The sequence below is a fragment of the Nymphaea colorata genome, chromosome 8, assembly GCF_008831285.2.
Source record: "Nymphaea colorata isolate Beijing-Zhang1983 chromosome 8, ASM883128v2, whole genome shotgun sequence".
In the NCBI taxonomy this organism is placed as follows: domain Eukaryota; kingdom Viridiplantae; phylum Streptophyta; class Magnoliopsida; order Nymphaeales; family Nymphaeaceae; genus Nymphaea; species Nymphaea colorata.
The window spans coordinates 21,712,658-21,731,926 of NC_045145.1; the positions used below are offsets into that span (position 1 = coordinate 21,712,658).

A 19,269-nucleotide genomic window follows, 5' to 3' on the forward strand; every position below is an offset into this window, starting at 1 on the left:
ATAAAAGCAAACACGAAAATGACTATCTCACAGCTTCTGTCTTCTTTTTCTCTGTTTTTCTTCTGCAGCCTCTTATTAATGAGGCAACGTATCGATAGACAAAGGCCTATCTCAATTTTTTTGTTTGATAAAGCTCGAACTTTGGCATAGAACACCTTCTACGTTGCTAAATATAAATATATAGGGTGATTTCAATTGCAATGGACACCAAGTTGTTTGACATTCAAGATTTTGGTTGTAGGTCCACCCTAGTTGGTAAGTAGGTAAGTAAGAAGTCTGATTATTCAGAAAAAAGAAACGAAGCTTTCACTCAACCCCTTATCTCGTTACAACATACAGCTTACAAGTATCAATATATATATTTTCAAACTAATTATTTAATCAGGGTACAAATAAGTTTAAAGAAAAAGAAAAAGGAAAAACTTATTGTCCTAAGTATTCAGCCCTAATTGGTAAGTAAGAGGAGTATTTCATTCGATTGTTCAGAAAAGAAACGAAGCTTCCACTCAACCCCTTATCACGTTAGAGCACTCAACCCCTTATCACGTTAGAGCATACAACTTACAAGTATCAATATATATATTTTCAAACTAATTATTTAATCAGAGTACAAATAAGTTTACAGAAAAAAGAAAAAGAAAACCTTATTGTCCAAGTATTCCACTCTAAATACAAATGACCATCCCTTGGTCCTCCACATCTTTTTACATTAAAGTTGGTCATTGCCGGCAAGTCCTTGAATTGTAGGTATCTAGAACAGACCAAAGCTTCCCACTCTTCGGGCTCTTATACCAAAAATGATTCGAACCAATACCTGCCTTAGTCACTACCATTGTTCCTACTTTGCAATTTGACAAGCGAGGAGTAGGGACCGTCTTTAGCCAACAAGGCGCTGTGGGTTCCCTTCTCCACCACCCTTCCATTCTCCAACACGGCAATGGTGTCACAGTTTTGGACCGTGGCGAGCCTGTGCGCCACCACCACACAGGTCCGACCCACCATGACTCGGTCCAGCGCCTCCTGCACCGCCTTCTCAGATTGGCTATCCAGCGCGCTGGTCGCCTCGTCCAGCAACAATATGGTCGGGTTCTTCAGTATGGCCCTCGCAATGGCTATCCTCTGCTTCTGTCCCCCGGACAACTGCACCCCTCGATCGCCGCACCAAGTGTCGTATCCGTCCTTCAGGTTCCCGATGAAGTCATCGGCGTTCGCCGCCCGTGCTGCTTCCAGTATCTCGATCTCGGTGGCGTTCTCTTTGCCATACACTATGTTCTCCCTTATGGTCCCGGCGAACAAGGTCGGCTCCTGGCCGACTAGTGCTATGTGCTGCCTTAGTGACCTAAGGTTGTATGATCTTATGTCCCTCCCATCGATCTTGATCGAACCCTTTATTGGGTCGTAGAATCTCTCTATCAAGTGAATGATAGTCGACTTTCCAGACCCACTTTGCCCGACTAATGCCGTCGACTTGCCAACTTCTAGTCTCAATGAGAAAGATGTGAAGATGGTAACATCTGGTCTAGATGGGTATGCAAAGTCTACATCTTTTAGTTCAACTTGGCCTTGAATTTTGTCTGGCTTGAGCCCTTCGGGGTCGTCGGGTTCGATCTTGGTGTACTGGTCAAGGATGGAGAATACCGTGCCGACCGCGTCGGCACCCTTGGCTAGGTCCGTGGTCATGCTGCCTGCATCGGCTATGACTCGGCCCGTGCTCACTAGGATCAAGAAGGTCTGGAAGAGCTGCTTGGCTGTTATATAGTCCTGGGATATGAGCTTACCCCCATACCAGAAATCAAGAGCCCAAGTGCATGTCATTAAGCTTTGGGATGTGCCCAGTCCAATGCCGGCATACCATGACTGCTTGATGCTCTCTCTCCTAGGCCCCTCCTGTGCAAGCTCGAACATGTGAAGAATCCTGTCTTGTGATGAGAATGCAGTCACTGTGCGAAGGTTGGAAACTGCTTCTGCTGCTAATTTGCTGCTCTCGTTCTGTGCTCGGATGGCCTTCTTGGACATGTTCTTTAGCAGCACTCTTTTTGCATAGAAACACACTATGATTATTGGCTGCACCGCGATCATGACTACGGCGAGCCTCCATGCTATGACCAAGCCCATGGTGCAGGCTATAGTCACAGCAGAGGTGGCCTGCACCAAGAGTGCCATTCTATCACCCACTAGAGATCTTACCTGCAAAATGTTGAGCAAAGTTCCTCAATGTATGTATGCTTCTCATGACTTTGATTACTTGCATTAATGTCAGTCAATTAAGGGAAATTAACAAGGAAAGATTTGTGCATACCACATTAGCATCTTTAGCCAGCTTAGAGCATATGGCACCAGTTGAGTTCTCATCCTGGTCAAACCAACCCACTTCAAAGGTGAGCATCTTGGAAAGCATGCACTCACGCACCCTCTTTGTCAGAGCCTCGCCCATGGCAGCAAAATTGTAGTGTTGGATCATGTTTATGAGTAATGAGAAGATAGACAGGGCAAGAAAGATGAGTGAGTATTCCCTGACTCTTGTCTTGATCTCACTGTGGCTTGGAAGGAAGTAGACCGAGATCATGCTTCCCATAGCAAAGGAGTATAATGGTTGTATGCCTCCAAAGGCTATGGCACCCAGGCACCCTGCAGTTGCCTCTTTCCACTCTGGCTTGTTCATGGCCAACAGCCTCTTGAATGAAGGTACAGGGGGAGGATCAGAAGCTCGAGCCTCAGCCCGATCGGTTTGCACTGACGAGACCGAGTTCATCGAGCTGGATCTGCTCAACTTCTGCATCCAGCCACTCATACTACCACTTCTTGCATCTGAAATACGCTCTTGTGCCAATGACAGCTGCGTCTCTTCCTCCTTGTCCTTCATCTGTTGGAGCCTCACCAATGAAGAGTATAGTCCTCTGTCATCCCTTATTAAAGAGTCATGGGATCCTGTCTCCTGCACTTGACCTTCTTGAACTACTGCTATCAAGTCTGCATTCCGAATTGTAGAAAGGCGGTGTGCAATGACTATAGTTGTTCGGCCTACACTTGCTTGGTCCAGCGCTTCTTGAACCACCCTCTCTGATTCTGAGTCCAATGCGCTTGTGGCCTCATCTAAAAGGAGAATTTTGGGGGATTTTATTATGGCCCTGGCAATGGCAATTCTTTGTTTCTGGCCTCCAGACATTTGCACACCTCTCTCTCCAACCTATTATCATATCAAAAAGTCTCTTTAGTGACCAAAAGAAATCCAAAAAAAAAAGATAGTCCTGAATTGATGGTTGTGTCACCAGCTCTGCCATGGATGACCCGGATAAAAACGACCCAGAGAATATTTGATTAACTATTGTCATTTGAAAGTATAGAATTAGCTAGTTATTACTAATTAGAGTTTACCTGTGTATCATATCCTTGGGGAAGTTGTGAAATGAAACTGTGGGCATTGGAAGCCCTGGCTGCTGCTTCAATCTCTTCCATGGTAGCATCTTCCTTACCAAAAAGTATATTCTCCCTGATGGATGCCGCAAACAGGGCAGGCTCTTGGCTCACCAAGCCCATCTGCGATCTGAGCCACTTCAGTTGCAGCTTCTTGATGCTCACCCCATCGAGCAAGATATCCCCACCAAGTGGGTCATAGAACCTTTCGAGCAATGAGATCACGGTGGACTTCCCGGAGCCGCTGCTTCCGACCAATGCCACGGTCTTGCCGGCCGGAACCATGAGCGAGAAACTCTGGAATACGGGTGTGCCGGGCCTTGATGGGTAGGCGAACTGAACATTCTTGAACTCGATTTCACCAACTACGTCCTTTAGAACCTCTCCCTCCTTGTTCTCTGAGTCGATCTCAGGGATTCTTTTGATCACCTCCATGATCCTCTCACCTGCTGATATTGCCTCCATTATGTACTTGAAATTTGAAAGGCCTGATCCTAGTGACCTGTGAAGAGGCAATTATAAGCAAGGGAGAACTTGAGAATTAAGCTCATAGACAAACATTATTTTTCGAACGGCCCATGGTTGAAGACATCATACGGTTACTAGACGGCAACAACTTATGCTTGGTTTCTTATAACTTCTAAAAGTTCAATATATATGGAATAGTAGTGTACATTATATTGATGTCCAATTTCCTCCTAACTCTAAGTTTAATCATTTTTTCTATCTGCTCATAAATCTCCTTGAAAAGTGGTTTGACCTATTACGTGATATGTTCATTCAAGTGCATGCGCACCAGAGGGAGAGGGGAGAGAGAAAGAGAGAAACTCACAGGCCACCGACTGTGATGGCGGCACCAACAGCAAAGACAGTCCCTCCAGGAGTACCGTGGTACATAACCAGCCTGCTGCCATACCAAGCCATGAAGGACCATATGGCGAAAGTGACGCCATTGCTTCCAATCGCCATTCCCTTAGCCAGGCCCTGCTTCAGCCCCAGCCTGACCGTGCCGTCTAGTGCTTTAGAGAACTCGCTCATGGTCCTGCTCTCCCCTACAAAGGAATACACTGTCCTGATCGAAGAAATGGCCTGTTCCGCCACTGCTGCTGCCTTCTTGTACTCATCTATCATCTTCCTCGCCAGGCCCATCAAGATCCTTCCATACATCAACCCCGGTATTATCAGCAAGATTATAAAAGGAGACGACACCAGGGCCAGCCTCCAGAGCAGCACGAATGCAACTACGTAACTCCCCATGAAAGTTGCCCCGTTCATAAGCAAATTTGGTACCTGTTCATAGTTTTAAAAGGAAATGAATATATAAGAACAGATTATATGAGAATGAAATGATTTTTTTTTTCTTTTTGTAGTGGAAAATGATAAGTATAAAATAGGTTGTGAATGGCAGCACAGAAAATGTGAGTTGGTGGCACGGGAGATAGATATAGATACGAAGTTTATAGGTTTTTTCCTTTTTTCTCTTTCAGGTTTTTTTAAGCGCGACTGGTTCATTGCACCATCCTTAACAAAGGCTACTGGCTCTCTCTACCTAGAACTTACTTCGGGACTTACTAGTTTAAAAGGATTTACACACAAATCCTTTCACCACGCCTTGGGGTAGATATACAGGTTAAAACTAAGTCAAATCGATGAAGCCAGGTTGCTTTTAACCCACCACTTTACATTATGCAAAAGAATATAATGAAAAAGTATACATACATTCATGTATATAAATGTATATATGTAAAAATATATGTATGTATAAGAGATACGTCAAGAGTGAAAGAGGGTAAACAAGGTACATGTCCCTCCCTGCGCCAAAGTTGCGGCGCTACACCAAAAGGGTGGTAGATGTCAAAAGCACGATGCTTTTAAAGCATCACCGCGCATTAAGTATAAAATTATGGGGCAGAACTTAGTCCCTTCCCCTTGATTTTTCTCATGAAGAGTCGTATGAATGGAGCAGCTTCTTGTTCCATCCGATCCATTTATTCAAAGTAAACGCCCAAATCACAATAAAATGAAATGAACAAATAATAATAATAATAATAATAATGAAACTTGACTTCCCTGGCGTAAACGTCGAAAAAAAAAGAATGGAGTAAGTTGAGTATTTTTGGTGGGCCGTGGGTTTAGTTGGACATGGGCTCCATGACCCACGATCCGGTCACACTGAACCGTGTTAGTCACATTTTCGTGATTGGACATCTCTAAAGGTCCATGGCTAGCATGTCCCGTATCACGTGGGCTCTAGGAAAGTGCATGTACACATTTCTTCTTTCTTTTTTAGCATTATTTTTTCAATCTTAAGATTTGTAGATCTCGGCTTGAAAAACTACTGAAAATTTAGACTAATTTTACATGTATATATAAGAAAATGAAAAATAAGTGTATTCCATATGCACTGAACATGGAGGAACTAACTTAAGAGTTAAGACCATTTAATGAGAATCAATTGATGGAACAATTTAACATGGGGAAAGAAGAATACCTTCTCACTGATCACATCTTGAATCACCAAACTGTCACTAGAAACGTTGTTCACCACTTCTGAGGTGCTCGACACCTTGAGATCAAAATAGCCGACGTCTTGCCGGAGAATTGCCCGGAGGTACCTTGCTCTCATTCTCGACGCCTGTCTCTCTCCGGTTCTCGTCCAACAAAATCCCTCTTTATTCGTTTAAAAGTTAAAATAGTGAGAAAGAAACACAAACTCGTTTATCATTAAGATTGCCAATTGAAAGACAAGATCGAGAAGAAAAAGCGACCCCCCACATAGCGGCCTTTGATTAAAGGGGGAGCAGTTGTGAGGTGTTACTCCACTTACCAAGGAAAGCGGCTACCCACGAACCGCAAGCCATGTACACAAGTATCACGCAATTCTGCAACAGAAGGCAGGTTCATGAATGGAGTCAGAAACTAGGAAAAGATTTTTCTCCTTTCCATAAACTAATGATAAACTATTAATAAATCTCACTTATCTATAATATGGGCCGAGCCAGGAACATACTAAATCTAATTTTTGAAATTTTTTTACAGTTGCTAATACCTATTTTTCAAAAGTTTTAAGGGGGTCGAACTGACATTTTTTAATTTCTCAAAATGTGATGAGTTATTCACATAAAATGTTGTTACTTAAACACGCAAGCTAGGTTTTAAAAGCGGATTAAATTAATAAGCATCCTAACACAAAACTTGATTTTCACACAACATTGTTTTTATTTATATCATCCAAACACAACCTTAGATTAACGTTTTCTATATTTTATGATCATGATCAACCCTCTTTGTTTGACCAAAAAATACAGTGGGCAGTCTATTCCTTTAAGATCACTTGAGGCTACTTCCCAAGGTGCGAAAAAACAATTCTATTATGCTTATTAAGAGATACATTTCGTGTTAAGTCATTAAACGATATGATATGATATGATGCGCAATTAACGGCAGATGTATAAAAAACAGAATCAGCTCGGCAAAAGACCGGCGGCCGGCGGCGAAATGGTAATATCCGATGACTGAGTACCTGGTTCATTTTGGAGGTGAACAAGGAGGGATCGACGGAGGGGCCAGTGCCGAGGTCGTTCAGGATCCTGCTGGTTACGAGCAGCATAATGGAGAGGGACATGCCGTCGGCGACGGCTCCAAGGAGGCCGAACAACATGAGGCAGATGTCGACGGCGTCTGCATGCATGAAGATGGTCCATACGGAGCCCATATTTCATTAGCCGAGCTCCTTCCTCCTCCTCCTTCCTTTCAGTTCATGGCCTCCTTCTTCCTTTTCAGTTCAGGGATGCTTGATTCCTGACTACTACCACTCCGTCGCCCTCCTTCGTCTCTGCATATCGGCCGTGCTTCTATATATAGAGAGGGATTCAGAATGAGGAAGGTATGAAGAGACGGAAAGCAATTTAGAGAGAGGGAGAGAAAGAGAGAGAGATTCGTGCATTTAGCTCCTCATTATTGACTTTTTGTGCTACTTGTAGATCGTCATTAATGACGACCTTTACGTCTTAAAATAAAAAGAAATCTAAAAAAAAATGTGACGTTCTTGATTATTCTATTGATACTTCATACTTTCTCTGTCTCTCTCCTCATTCGCGCGTATATTCTTCCATTTGTAACACAGTATGGCCAGTTCATTTCTTTGAAATTCGATTATGCAAATACATGCGAAGTATGAGTAATTATATATTGCAAAAAGACAATCGTAATGGTAGATCAGATTGTATAAGGATTTAAGATTAACAATTTGTATATTTCCGCTTTTTTATTCCTCTCGGGATTTATATTAAAATATAAATATTAACTTTGATCGGACTTGCAAGCGACTACGTTTCTCATTCCATTAGACTTGCTGCGTGAAAATCAGGTTTTGATTTTCAAATGGATTGGGCATACGACTGAGCTGTACAACGAGTTGAGCCAACTTGAGCTCGACTTGAACTCACTTAGTACAAACGAGTCCAGCTTAAGGATAACTAAGAACGAGTTAAACTTCACTGGATTAAACTTGTATATTAACTCTTTTTTCTTGCAATTTTTAAACTTAAAACCATAATGAAATCAAATCACATGGGGAGTTGGCAAACGAGTTTAAATAAATCGAACTTCAGCTGGGGCTCGACTCAATGAAGCTAAGACTCGTTCGTGTACAGCTCGATGGACTCATACTCATATGAGTTGAGTTAGTTGAGTTGAGCGGAGTCGAGCTGACCGAGATCAAGTTTAGATCAGCAGATCTACAGCTTCGGTCTCGTCAGCCCAAATCATAAGCGCATGACTAGATGCCACGCCGAATCTTCTAGCACGTCATGTGATTATCTTTGTAACTATTTTTTATGCTTTATTTTTTGTTAATATTTATTTACTCCTTTACAATTGCTTGAAATTCGTAATGATGTTATTTTAATTTTAATAATTCTTAAAATATTCTTGGACTTTCTTAAGTGCATCGTCTTTGTGGTTTTTAAATTTAAAAAAAGAAAAAAAGAAAAAGAAAAATAGGCTTTTTTCTTGTTCTTAATTTTCAGGAGCTATTTCTATGAGATTCCATTAGCTGTTCCTGAATCTTTCTGAAAAGCTATCTCCAAAAGCTGATTTCAGCAACATTAATTGAAAAAGCTCTAGCCTCTCCTTTTTTTTGAGAGAGTCACAATATCCGCATGATTTGTCAACAAGGTTGCTCTAGACGTCAGGGCCAATGTTATAAATGACGATACCGTCACCGTATCGGTTTGCTCGGTAATGTGGTGTATCGGCTGATACATCTCGTTCAAAATCAACCTTTATTAATTTAAATATTTTAACATACTTTAAATTGATTTAAAAATAAAAGGAAAGGAAAGAAAAATAACTTGCAGTTTGCCTAAATTAGACAGGCTAGGGTTCACCCAGGTCAACAATGCTGTCTCCCAGGATCGGCCCTGTGGACTCGGCACCGGAACCGATTCCCGAGTCGGTCTTGCCAGACGCATTAATGTTTGTTTTGCTGACTCAAATATGTCTTTCGAGCAATAATTTCGGAACTCTATATTTGTTTACTGTAAAGTTGAGGACTATCTTGGCGTTCTAGAAGAGTCATGTCATTCTGGAAGCGTAGATTATGAAAAAAAATAGCGTTTACTTTGACTTTTGAGAGAGCATGAGACATCGCTTGTTCATGAGAATGACACTTTAATTGTTTTGAATCCAAATAAATATTGTTAGAGAATGATTCCGGTGGGTGCATTCTTATAAATGACTGCAAATGGTAGATGCATGACAATCTACAAGTATTGTTTATGTAGACTTCAAACTGATATACCATTTTTCACCCAGGTCTCGAAGCAACCATGATCTTATGAGTCGACCTTTTCAAGGTATGTCTCTCCCCCACAACAAAACTGGTCCGACCTACCATGACTCGGTTTAGTGCACCTTGCACTGCCTTCTCGAACCATCAAGAGTGTTGGCGGCCTTATTGAGCAACAATATGATTGGGTTTTTTAGTATGGCCCTCGCAATGGCTATCCTCTGCTGTCCCCATGATTGCACCCCATCATCACCACACCAAGCATCGTATCCATCCTTGAAGTTGCCGGTAAAGTCAAGGTTTAGAGGTGCGTTGAGTCTCAGTGAACTAACAATTATTCTCTTCAACTAGAAAGTGGCACCTGCCTTTGCAATGTAGAGTAGTAGTGCTAATGAGAATCAAACTGACAGGCAAACTCTACCAACCTGCCAGGCCTTTCAGTTACGCTATGCCCCTCAGGGCTCTTCTAATAAGCAACATCTTTTTCACATTCTCCTTCCTAAGGGCGGAGGAAGGGGAGCCCGTCTAGGCCGTGGCCCCACCCCAGCTAATAAAAAAAAATTACATTAAAAAAATTGAAAATTTTTAGTCACGTAATGTATTTTTTGTATTCGAGTTTAGTTTTGGTTGGTCTGTTTGGCCCGCCCCTGAAAAAAACCCTCGCTTTGCCATTACTCCGTGCTATATATTGTGTTCTGCCTTCTAGTCTGGGCAAACAAGCTGGGCTCTCGACCCAACCAGTGTAATCTATTATCGCAGTAGCAACCTCGGGTTGTATGATCTTATGTCCCTCCCTTCGGTCTTGATCAAACCCTACATTAGGTCATAGAATCCCTCCATTAAATAGATGATGATCGATTTCCCGGACCCACTTTAAGCAACGAAGTGAGAAGGATTTGAAGATGGTAACATTTGGTGGCCTGGATGGGCATGCAAAGTCCAAATCTTTTGGTTCCGACTTGGCCTTTATAGGATACTTTTGAATGCTTCGTATGGTGTTGAATATTGTTTATATTGTAAGTAATCTTAATGTTTTGATCAAAGGAGTGAGAACAACGCAGGTGTCCTAAGATGACCTCAACGAGAACAGAAATCTCGTGTGGAACAAAAGGGTAAAAGCTCGTTTGATTCTGATTTCCAGTACGAATACGAACCATGAAAGCGTGGCCTATCGATCCTTTAGACCTTAAGAATTTGAAGCTAGTGGTGTCAGAAAAGTTACCACATGGATAACTAGCTTGTGGCAGCCAAGCGTTCATAGCGACGTTGCTTTTTGATCCTTTGATGTCGGCTCTTCCTATCATTGTGAAGCAGAATTCACCAAGTGTTGGATTACTATCACGGTGCAATCATCAGTAAGGTAAAACTAACCTATCTCACGACGGTCTAAACCCAGCTCACATTCTCTATTGATGGGTCAGATACATTTTTGCTGATATCGACCCAGAAATTTGGAGCCTTCCAAAAACTGGGGGATCCAGCTACTACAGGGGCAAATTTCATATATGATCATACATTCAACAAATATGTATGTATGTGTGTATGTATATATGCAAAAGCATACAGTAAAAAGATATGCATCCACATGTATGCATGTACGTACATGTGTATGTATGTATGTATGTATATATGTATAAGTATCTATGCATATAGATATGTATAAGAAGGATGAGCGAGCTACACCAAAAGAAAGAGTGGTAGATATCAAAAGCGTGGCACTTTTAAAGCATCACCATGCATTAAATATAAAACTATAGGGTGGTAGATATCAAAAGCACGCCACCTTTAAAGCATCACCATGAATTAAAATATAAAATTATGGGAAAGAACTTAGTCCCTTCCCTTGATTGGTCATATGAACGGTGCACCTTCTTGCTGCGTACGAGCCATTGGTTCAAAGTAAGCTCCCAAATCAAAAACAGAATCAAAGGAACAAATAATGATAATAAATAGTAATAATATTTGGCCTAATCGGGAAGAATGAACTCTACTTCCATGCCGTGCCGTAAAAGAATGGAGTAAGGTGGGCATTTTTGGTGGGCCATGGCAGGGCTCGATTGTTTTGTTTGGTGGGCTGCAACATGGGCTCCATGACCCACGGTCCGCTCCATCATTTAAGTGTAGAAAACCAAACCATCTGTGTGGGTCACATTGAATGTTAGTTAGTCACATTTTCGTGATTGGACACTGTCAAAAGTCCAGTGTCTTTCTTTTCTTTCTCTCTCCTAAGATTTGTATACCTTTGAAAAGTAATAAGAATGAGATTGATTGTATGATTTCCCAATATTGTATATATTATATAAGAAAATAAACATAAGTTGATTGCATGTGAAAATGGACTAACAACTTTGGAGCCTATAGATTGGTTTTCTTTTAGTTTTAGCAAACCATTTCATGTTATTTCCGTCGAATGATTCAAGAGTTAAGTCCAGATCCTCATGATGGCAAGGCGATTCTAAAAGTCACTATTCAATTTTCCTATATATGCGTATTACCATTCAATTTTAGCGACTTTTATTTTTTAAAGTCACTTTTACATTTATCCATGATTGTCCTATCTATCAAGATGGATAGTTAATGGATAGTTAAGAAAAAAATAAAGAGAAAAAAAAAAGATATGTATGTTCGTTATTTAACATTAATTCACACATTTTTCTTCGGCCGCACTTTTAAGAGGGATCGCAGCATACCATAATTTTGAGGTAAATTTATGAAACACTCATATAATGTTCGGATACCAAACAGCTCATTAAAAGTTGTTTAGTAGTTGTTAACAGGAAACTATAGTTATGTGTGTCTAGTTCAAAAAAATTGAGGCAAATGATTGAAATACCTTTTAATTATTTTTTAAATTTGCTTTAATCTTTGGGGCAGATATATGAAACAGAAACACATTACTACTATTGCCAAATAACAACTTACGGTGTGTTTTTGGGTGGCATTATTAAAGGCCGTTCTAGAGTTAAAACATAATTTTGCATCCAAAGCGGGTTTTTGGAGTGTTTGAGTGAATGACAACATCAAAAGTATGTTTTGCTTTTAAAATCAAGTTCTTAGAGTGCTTGAGTGTCATGAAAACTTAATTGAAAAAGAACTTAATTTTGACAAGCCTCTGTTTTGTAAAAGTGAGTGAAAAAAAACCTCTGTTTTGTAAAAGTGAGTGAAAAAAACCTAATCTCCTCAAGTCATTAATAACAAACCAAATTTTGAGTGTGTCACCCAAACAAAGAAACCAATTTTTCAACTCAGATTTTATGAAAAGTCGTTTTCAAAATGGAGTGAATAATGTTTTAAAATCCACTTTAAAAAATCAGCTGTTACAATCCCCAATTTTCACAAGACTTTGTCATTAGTTTATCATCTAAAAGCAACGTTAAATTAACATTTTTTGGCATTTTGTGATTCAGCCTCTTTGACAAAAAAGAAATGGAGAGGGCATGCGCCCGCCGACCAAGAAAATGGAGTACATCCCATATAATCACTGGGCTCATTTTCTTGTCTACCAAGATGAGAAAAACGATTTTATTATGCTTAAAAGAACATATTAGTACTTAATGGGGCTCTGCTTGTTAGGAAATAAAATTCATGGTAAAAGCATAATCAATTTACCGATGACCGGCCGGCGACCAAATGGTCTGATATGTGATGATGTCCGAGTATCTGTCTTGCAAAGTCGAGCCAGAAAAATTGATTGGAGGGGCACTCATTTAAACAAATTATTTAGGCAGCACTTTTATATATATATATATATAGATTATTATAAAAGTCCATATATGTTTGATGTATGTTCCACATTCAAATTTAATCTGATCCTTCTCGACTCCACAGTCAGACACAAAGTTCCATTGAATGGTGGAGAGTTGTATTTTTTCCTTTTTCTTTTCTTTTTTTACTTTTTTTATTTCTTAATTTGTTTCTCTGGGTTCTTTTATTCCTTTAAAGTTAATTGAAATTCATAATCATCGTATTTTTAGGTTTAATAATTTTTTAAATTATTCTTGGATTTTCTTAAGCGCTATCTCCGTCTTTGACCATTAAAGGATAAAACCAGCTTTCTTCAGGTTCCCTTCTTGTGATTCCATTCCCTTATTTTCTGAATCCTTTTGAAAAGATATTTCCAAAAATTGATTCAGGCAAGATAGTGAGTGACCGCTCCCTGTATAAGTCAAGAAGGTTGGGCTAATGTTACAAAAAAAAAAAAAAATGATGGTATCAGCCCGTATCGGTTTGGATGTATCGGACGATACATATTCTTACGTATCAGCCCGTATCAAATTTGCATATTTTGTTTTTAACTTAAAATATATTTTAGCATAGACCAACTAATGTGCCTACTTAGGTGCGCTAGGGTTCAACAAGACAAGTCACACCTTGGTCAACGAGGCTTTGCCTTGAGAATGGTCGGCTTGATTCGCACCAGAACCGAGTCCCCCGTCATTAGGCTGTGCCAGACAGACTGATGGCGACTAGGCCATCCCTGACTTAATCCAGTCACGCTGCAAAATAAATTCTTTTTTTTTTTTTTTGAACAATGATTTGAAAGCCTATTATATGGTAGGCGGCTGGTTTTCATTTCGAATTCTCGTGACATTAATTATATATGCTGCAAAAAGTAGCACAACTGGAGCGGCACTCGAGGCATTGAAAACATACCTTATACTCTAGTAGGGTAAGAGTTTGAGTGGAGGCTTCGGCTTTCTTATAGATGGTGGAAAACCCCGCTCACCCAAAGTCGAGAACCACTTGACTTTCTGGCCACAAATGGTTGGGCACTTGGAATGCCAAGTTGAAGGAGTGTTGACTTTGACTTTATTTGATAATAGATTTTTAATTGCTAACTATCACTTGCTTAGATCCTCAATTATTAAAATGTCCTTGTTTTTTTCTTTTCTAATTCTTTCTTCTTAACAATTAAATTAATGGCTAATATGGGAGTGTCTTGCACCTTTCCATTTCTAATAACTCCATTTAATCTAAAGCCGAGTTTTTGACATCCGTGCAAAATGCGGTGATGTGAAAATGACACTCACTAAGTAGTGGCTATGCTTAACGGCAGACGCGCCAAAATTTTACAAGTAAGCGCGCGTGCTAAACTGTACTCTCGGCGTCAACATTCGTCACTGATGCCGACATCTCCTCCTGTCAATAACATTTGCCACTCGCCATTCACCGATTCTGGTGAATCGACCAAAAATATTTTAAAAATCTTAAAAAAATATAAAAATGTAAAATAATTAAAAGATATTAAAGAATTAGTGAAAGCTTGTGGCACTCTTAAATCACATCTATGAGGTTAAATCTGTTTGCCTCAGATTCGATTTCCACCACTTGACCCTAAAGGGATAACATAGCTGGTTCAGCTAGCGGCGTGGGAAATACACGTCACTAATTTGATTTTCAAGGGCACTATTCTTCTATACAAGATAAACGTACACTATCTTTTCACATGATATCGACACATCCCTAAACCTTATAGTCCGAAGGAAAAAGGGAAGGGCCTTCCACTCATAGAGTTATGCGGCAAACACCATGTCTCACATAACATTTAATGATATACAAGTAGAGTGAGATTTTTTTTTGCTATAAGGTACTCTTAAAGAAATTTTCATTTTTGAAAGGACACAACATATATAAATAAATAACCAATTGTAAGAAATTTATGTAAAAATAAATAAAAATTTTGTTACTGGTGTGGGCACTATATGTAATTCCGCTACTGTATATAACAGGAGACACAATTAAGCGGTTGAGAAGCTTCTGGTGAAGAAATAAGGGGACTCTAATTAATCAAATCATGGAATCATCTGCCATGTTTTCTTTTTAATAGCATTGAAAGAACATACCTACATTTTTAATTGTTTAGGTGAAGATATAGATAGAACGACTTTCAGCATTAATGCCTGATGCCCAAAGTGATGGAATCAAGTCCTCTTGGTATTATAGAAAGAGAACCATGATAACATCATTGAAGTATATAATTTTTTAACGAACCAATGGGAATATGTTTATGCTTGGAGGGTAACTCAATCTTCAAAAATCCAAGCTGGTGGTTGACATACCGCTCTTTACTTCAGACTTATATGTATTCCATCTTTTAAGAAGTAATTTCGTGATGCCACCTACTTTTGCAGAAAAAGGGGCGGTGAGATGATGAATAAAAAAATGTTCAGCATCCCTTTAGAAAAGATCTCGCTTCTCAATTATTGAATAAATTAGTCGACTAAATATTAATAATTATTTCTATAAGTTCTGCGAGACAAAAGTTTATGATGTGATGGTCTGCCGGATGACTGGGGCACTTTTTCTAGGGTGGTTTGGCAGATTTCTTTCTTAATTTCTTAGTTTTTAATTTTTTTTTTCGGTGAAAAGGTTTGGTATTTAATTAAAATCATCCGGTATATGTTATATCAATCAAAAGGCCAGCGGCCCAGCGCCAGTAATTTGTAATTTTTTTTCTTAAAAATGGTGTTTATTGCAAATAATAATTAGGGTTTTAAGGTCGGAGGGAATGGCGGTTAACGGATGGGAATCTTGGCCTAACTTGGATTTCAGCTTCAATTTGATCCATGGTGTGTATCGATATTGATCAAATTTGGATCTGAGTTTGGACTTGGTCCAACATGCACACACACGTGAGCAACGCCAACAATGCGTCGTTCCCCACATGACCCTGTTGAGCAAACAGATCTGATACTGCTCAGATGCAGCCACTGTCATATCCAAGTTTGGATCTGTCCGGATTCCTACAAAACAGTGTCATATCCAACTTTGGATCTGGATTCTTCGTGATCGGGTCCTAAGATTCGGGGCCGGGGTCAAAGGCACCCCTCAATTTTGAGAAAATAAACACTACCATACAAAGTTTACAGAATTCATACCCGGCCACCATAAAAAAATTGAAAATTATATAATGACGCCCTTCGGAAAAATTCTAGCACCGCCTTGAGATTTATAATCAGAATCCTATCAAGAGGCCCTACAAAATTGATTGTCAGCTGAAAGTGGATCCGTATACATATAAAAGCATAAAAAAGCTAGCAGAATAAACTCGTTCAAACCCTCAATCTTGGATGCTTTGTTCTTCGCTGTTTCACTAACTCAGTATATAAGAAAACGATGGAATATTAGACCTAAGATGCCAATTCTACTGCCGCTGAAAAGGAAGCACTAGCCAACAAAACGTTAAAATATTTAGGTATCCGATGATTTTTTCAAGGTCATAGAATCGGTGTAGCATAGTTGGTCGATTTGAGTGTTGAGTGGTGTGTGTCAACAATATGTTTTCATTTTAACTCGTGTGTGCTACTTTTCTAAATTGTAAATGGTGACATGCATGAAAGGTGTATCATAAGACTACCCAGGTCTCAATGCAGCTTCGGGTTCTAAGAGTAATAGAGAATAGAGAATGATTCGATTCCCTCCGTCAGCTGAAGGCCTTAAAAGCCGTTCCCTTACAACCAAGGGAACGGTATTCTTGTTAGCTCTGATATAATTTATACTTGTGCCAAAGTAAATGTATCAAAAATTTACAGCCTTAAACCTATAGATGCATCTACATATTGGAGAAGCATGCAGCTACTGAATTTTTTTCATTATTGGCGTGTGTAACCTCTCTCTCTCTCTCTCTCCCCTCTTTGTCTTCTTCCCTCTTTTCTTAGAATGTGCATGCACTGGCCTTGGTCATGATTTTCCATTATTGGAATGAATGACCTCTCTCCCACCTCTTTCTCTTTCTCTCTGACTTCATTGATGGTTACATCTAGTGGAGGAGTGAGCTTTCCACAGACATACCATATATATCGGGTTGAATAATTCAGGGTTTGCTGTATCTGCGGACTGCCACTAAAGTCGAGCCTACCTAAACGAGCACGCTACTTTTTACGTGCCAAGATGCCGTTCAAGATTCTTCATTCCGCAAAGTATCTTACAGAAAGATCTCCATTCTTTCCAAAGACCAGCTTTTCTGCACTTTGGGAGAAAGCATTGTTGCTTTTGCTAGAAGCAAAGAAGCGACATGACAGGAAGAGCTTTCCATGGGCGCACCGGAACCGTGCATTGCCTTCGTGCTCTTGGGGCCCCCGGCCATTTCCGCCTGATACATCTTTCACAGGCAGTGCTGTTCATACTGTCCGATCACTCTTGAGTACTCAGAGAAGCCCATATCAGGCGTGCCGATCATTGGCATTGCTTTGTCTCCAACTTGACTGACGCCATTTCCAGGAACAGTGTGGAAAGGAAGGGTCCATGCGGCTGGGGCTTAAGGGTAAGCGTGGATATGCCGGTTGGTGATGGGAGGCTCCACTTTGTACAGGGTCTCCAAATTGAGTGGCGCTGCAGCCTTAGCTGTATCCTGATGACGAAAGAAACCATCAAGTTTTTTGATTGGTAGTGATATGGAACCTCCTAGTTGGGAGGTGTATCTACCTTGAGAGATGTGATCCATCTCAATATTGGAGTGATTTCTACTCTTACCCTTCGTTTGATGCACAAGAATTTTACTGTGAGTGAAGAGAAATTTTACTGAGAAACTCAAGTTTTTGTACGGCACTTCCTCTTCAAACCACACATTGAAAATATTACCAGATGGAACAAAGTAATTTTACCCCCCAAAAAGGTAAATTAGATGAAACAGAGCAATTTTACCCCCCACAAAGGTAAATTAGATTTTTTTTATTGTAACTTTAACATTCCAAATTTCAATTAGACATCAAACGGGGCCTTATGGAAAACACTGTTGGATGGGCTCCATAACACATGGCTGATGTCACATGCACTCAAGGTAGAGCCACAAATTTTTCATGAAATGAGCCAAATTAGTGTTTTAAAGTTTTGATGGGACCAAAATATTATGTTTTAAAATTTTCATACAAGATAAGTCAAATTTTTTAAAAATTTACATGTAATTTTAAAAAAAAAATTGAGGTGAGGCCAGGACCCATGCAGGCCCCTCCTGCACTTGCATGCACTTTTTTGGTTGGCACGATTTGAATAGATCATTGTCATGTTCGACCACTGAAATCAATAGACGAGTCCTTATAAGCTCCTACCTGGCTCTGTGGGAGAGAATGAGTTGCGTGCACGGGATGGTACAGACAATGGGATGGTGCAGACAACAGATATACACTAGAAAATTAAAAGTGGGGGAGTTGAGTTATTTTAGGTTTTTTTTTTTTTTCAATTGTCGCTAGCAGTAGAAAATCTTTTCCTTAGCAAATGCATGCTTTCCTTGTCTTATTATTGTTAATTTATAATTAGTATCTCCGACATGCTTTTGCAAGACAGGGTCTGTCATCTTGATCTTACGCTGCAAGCTGTCTTAATCAAGTTGGGTAATTTCTTATTCGATTTGTGTTGTGAAATATATGCTTCATATGGAGGCAATATTTTAATTGCTTAGTGTTTACTTTATCGCTATCGTGCTCTTCTTTCTGATGGTGCTGACATTCTTTTAGGAGTGATGGGGCAGGATGAGGTTTTCTCTTACTAGGGGATATTTGGTGACGTTGTAGAGAAGCTAGAAATGGGATCATGTTGGTGCTTGGAATCCATAGGGCCTGAACAAAAAGAGGGCAAGGCCAGTAAGGGAGTTGGAGATTAGGAGAAGATATTATTCATGGGAGCCCTGGAAAAAGAAAATTTGTGGGAAAGTGCAGGAGATCAGTAACTTGAATCATGGGTATAACAACCCGACTCACTTAACAACCCGACTCACTTTCGGGTTGGGGCCCCTAGTTCAACGGATCCCAACCCGCCCTCAGATTGTCTTAGTTCTTAGCCTTTTCGAGGTTGGAACCGAAACTGCTGGGGGGCGGGTTGGGATCCGTCGAACCAGGAGCTCGAGCCCGAGAATGGGTCAGATTGTTATAATGAGAATCTACAAATCTGGATTTCTATAGGAAGCATTATTGTTAAGGAGCCCTTCTAATATCCAATAGCTAATTGCTTCTTATAAGTACTATCAAAATTGAGTATATGCAACCATTTTGCCCTAACGCCTTAAAAGTATGATGTTCAAGAGTAAAACACTATGGTTTCAAGCGAGGTAGTATAGTTGGTTGGAGTGG

General features: G+C 40.0%; 1 protein-coding gene across 1 annotated transcript; it reads right to left on the minus strand.

Annotated features, from left to right (window-relative positions):
* Positions 1–561: 561 nt before the first annotated feature.
* Positions 562–7,277, minus strand: LOC116259264 (putative multidrug resistance protein). The gene is made up of 7 exons (XM_031636986.2): positions 6,938–7,277; positions 6,242–6,296; positions 5,906–6,084; positions 4,247–4,704; positions 3,376–3,916; positions 2,300–3,187; positions 562–2,187 (listed from the first exon to the last, which is right to left on the minus strand). The coding sequence occupies exons 1-7, from the start codon at positions 7,127–7,129 to the stop codon at positions 820–822; spliced, it is 3,681 nt and encodes a 1,226-aa protein (XP_031492846.1). The 5' UTR covers positions 7,130–7,277; the 3' UTR covers positions 562–819.
* Positions 7,278–19,269: the final 11,992 nt, after the last annotated feature.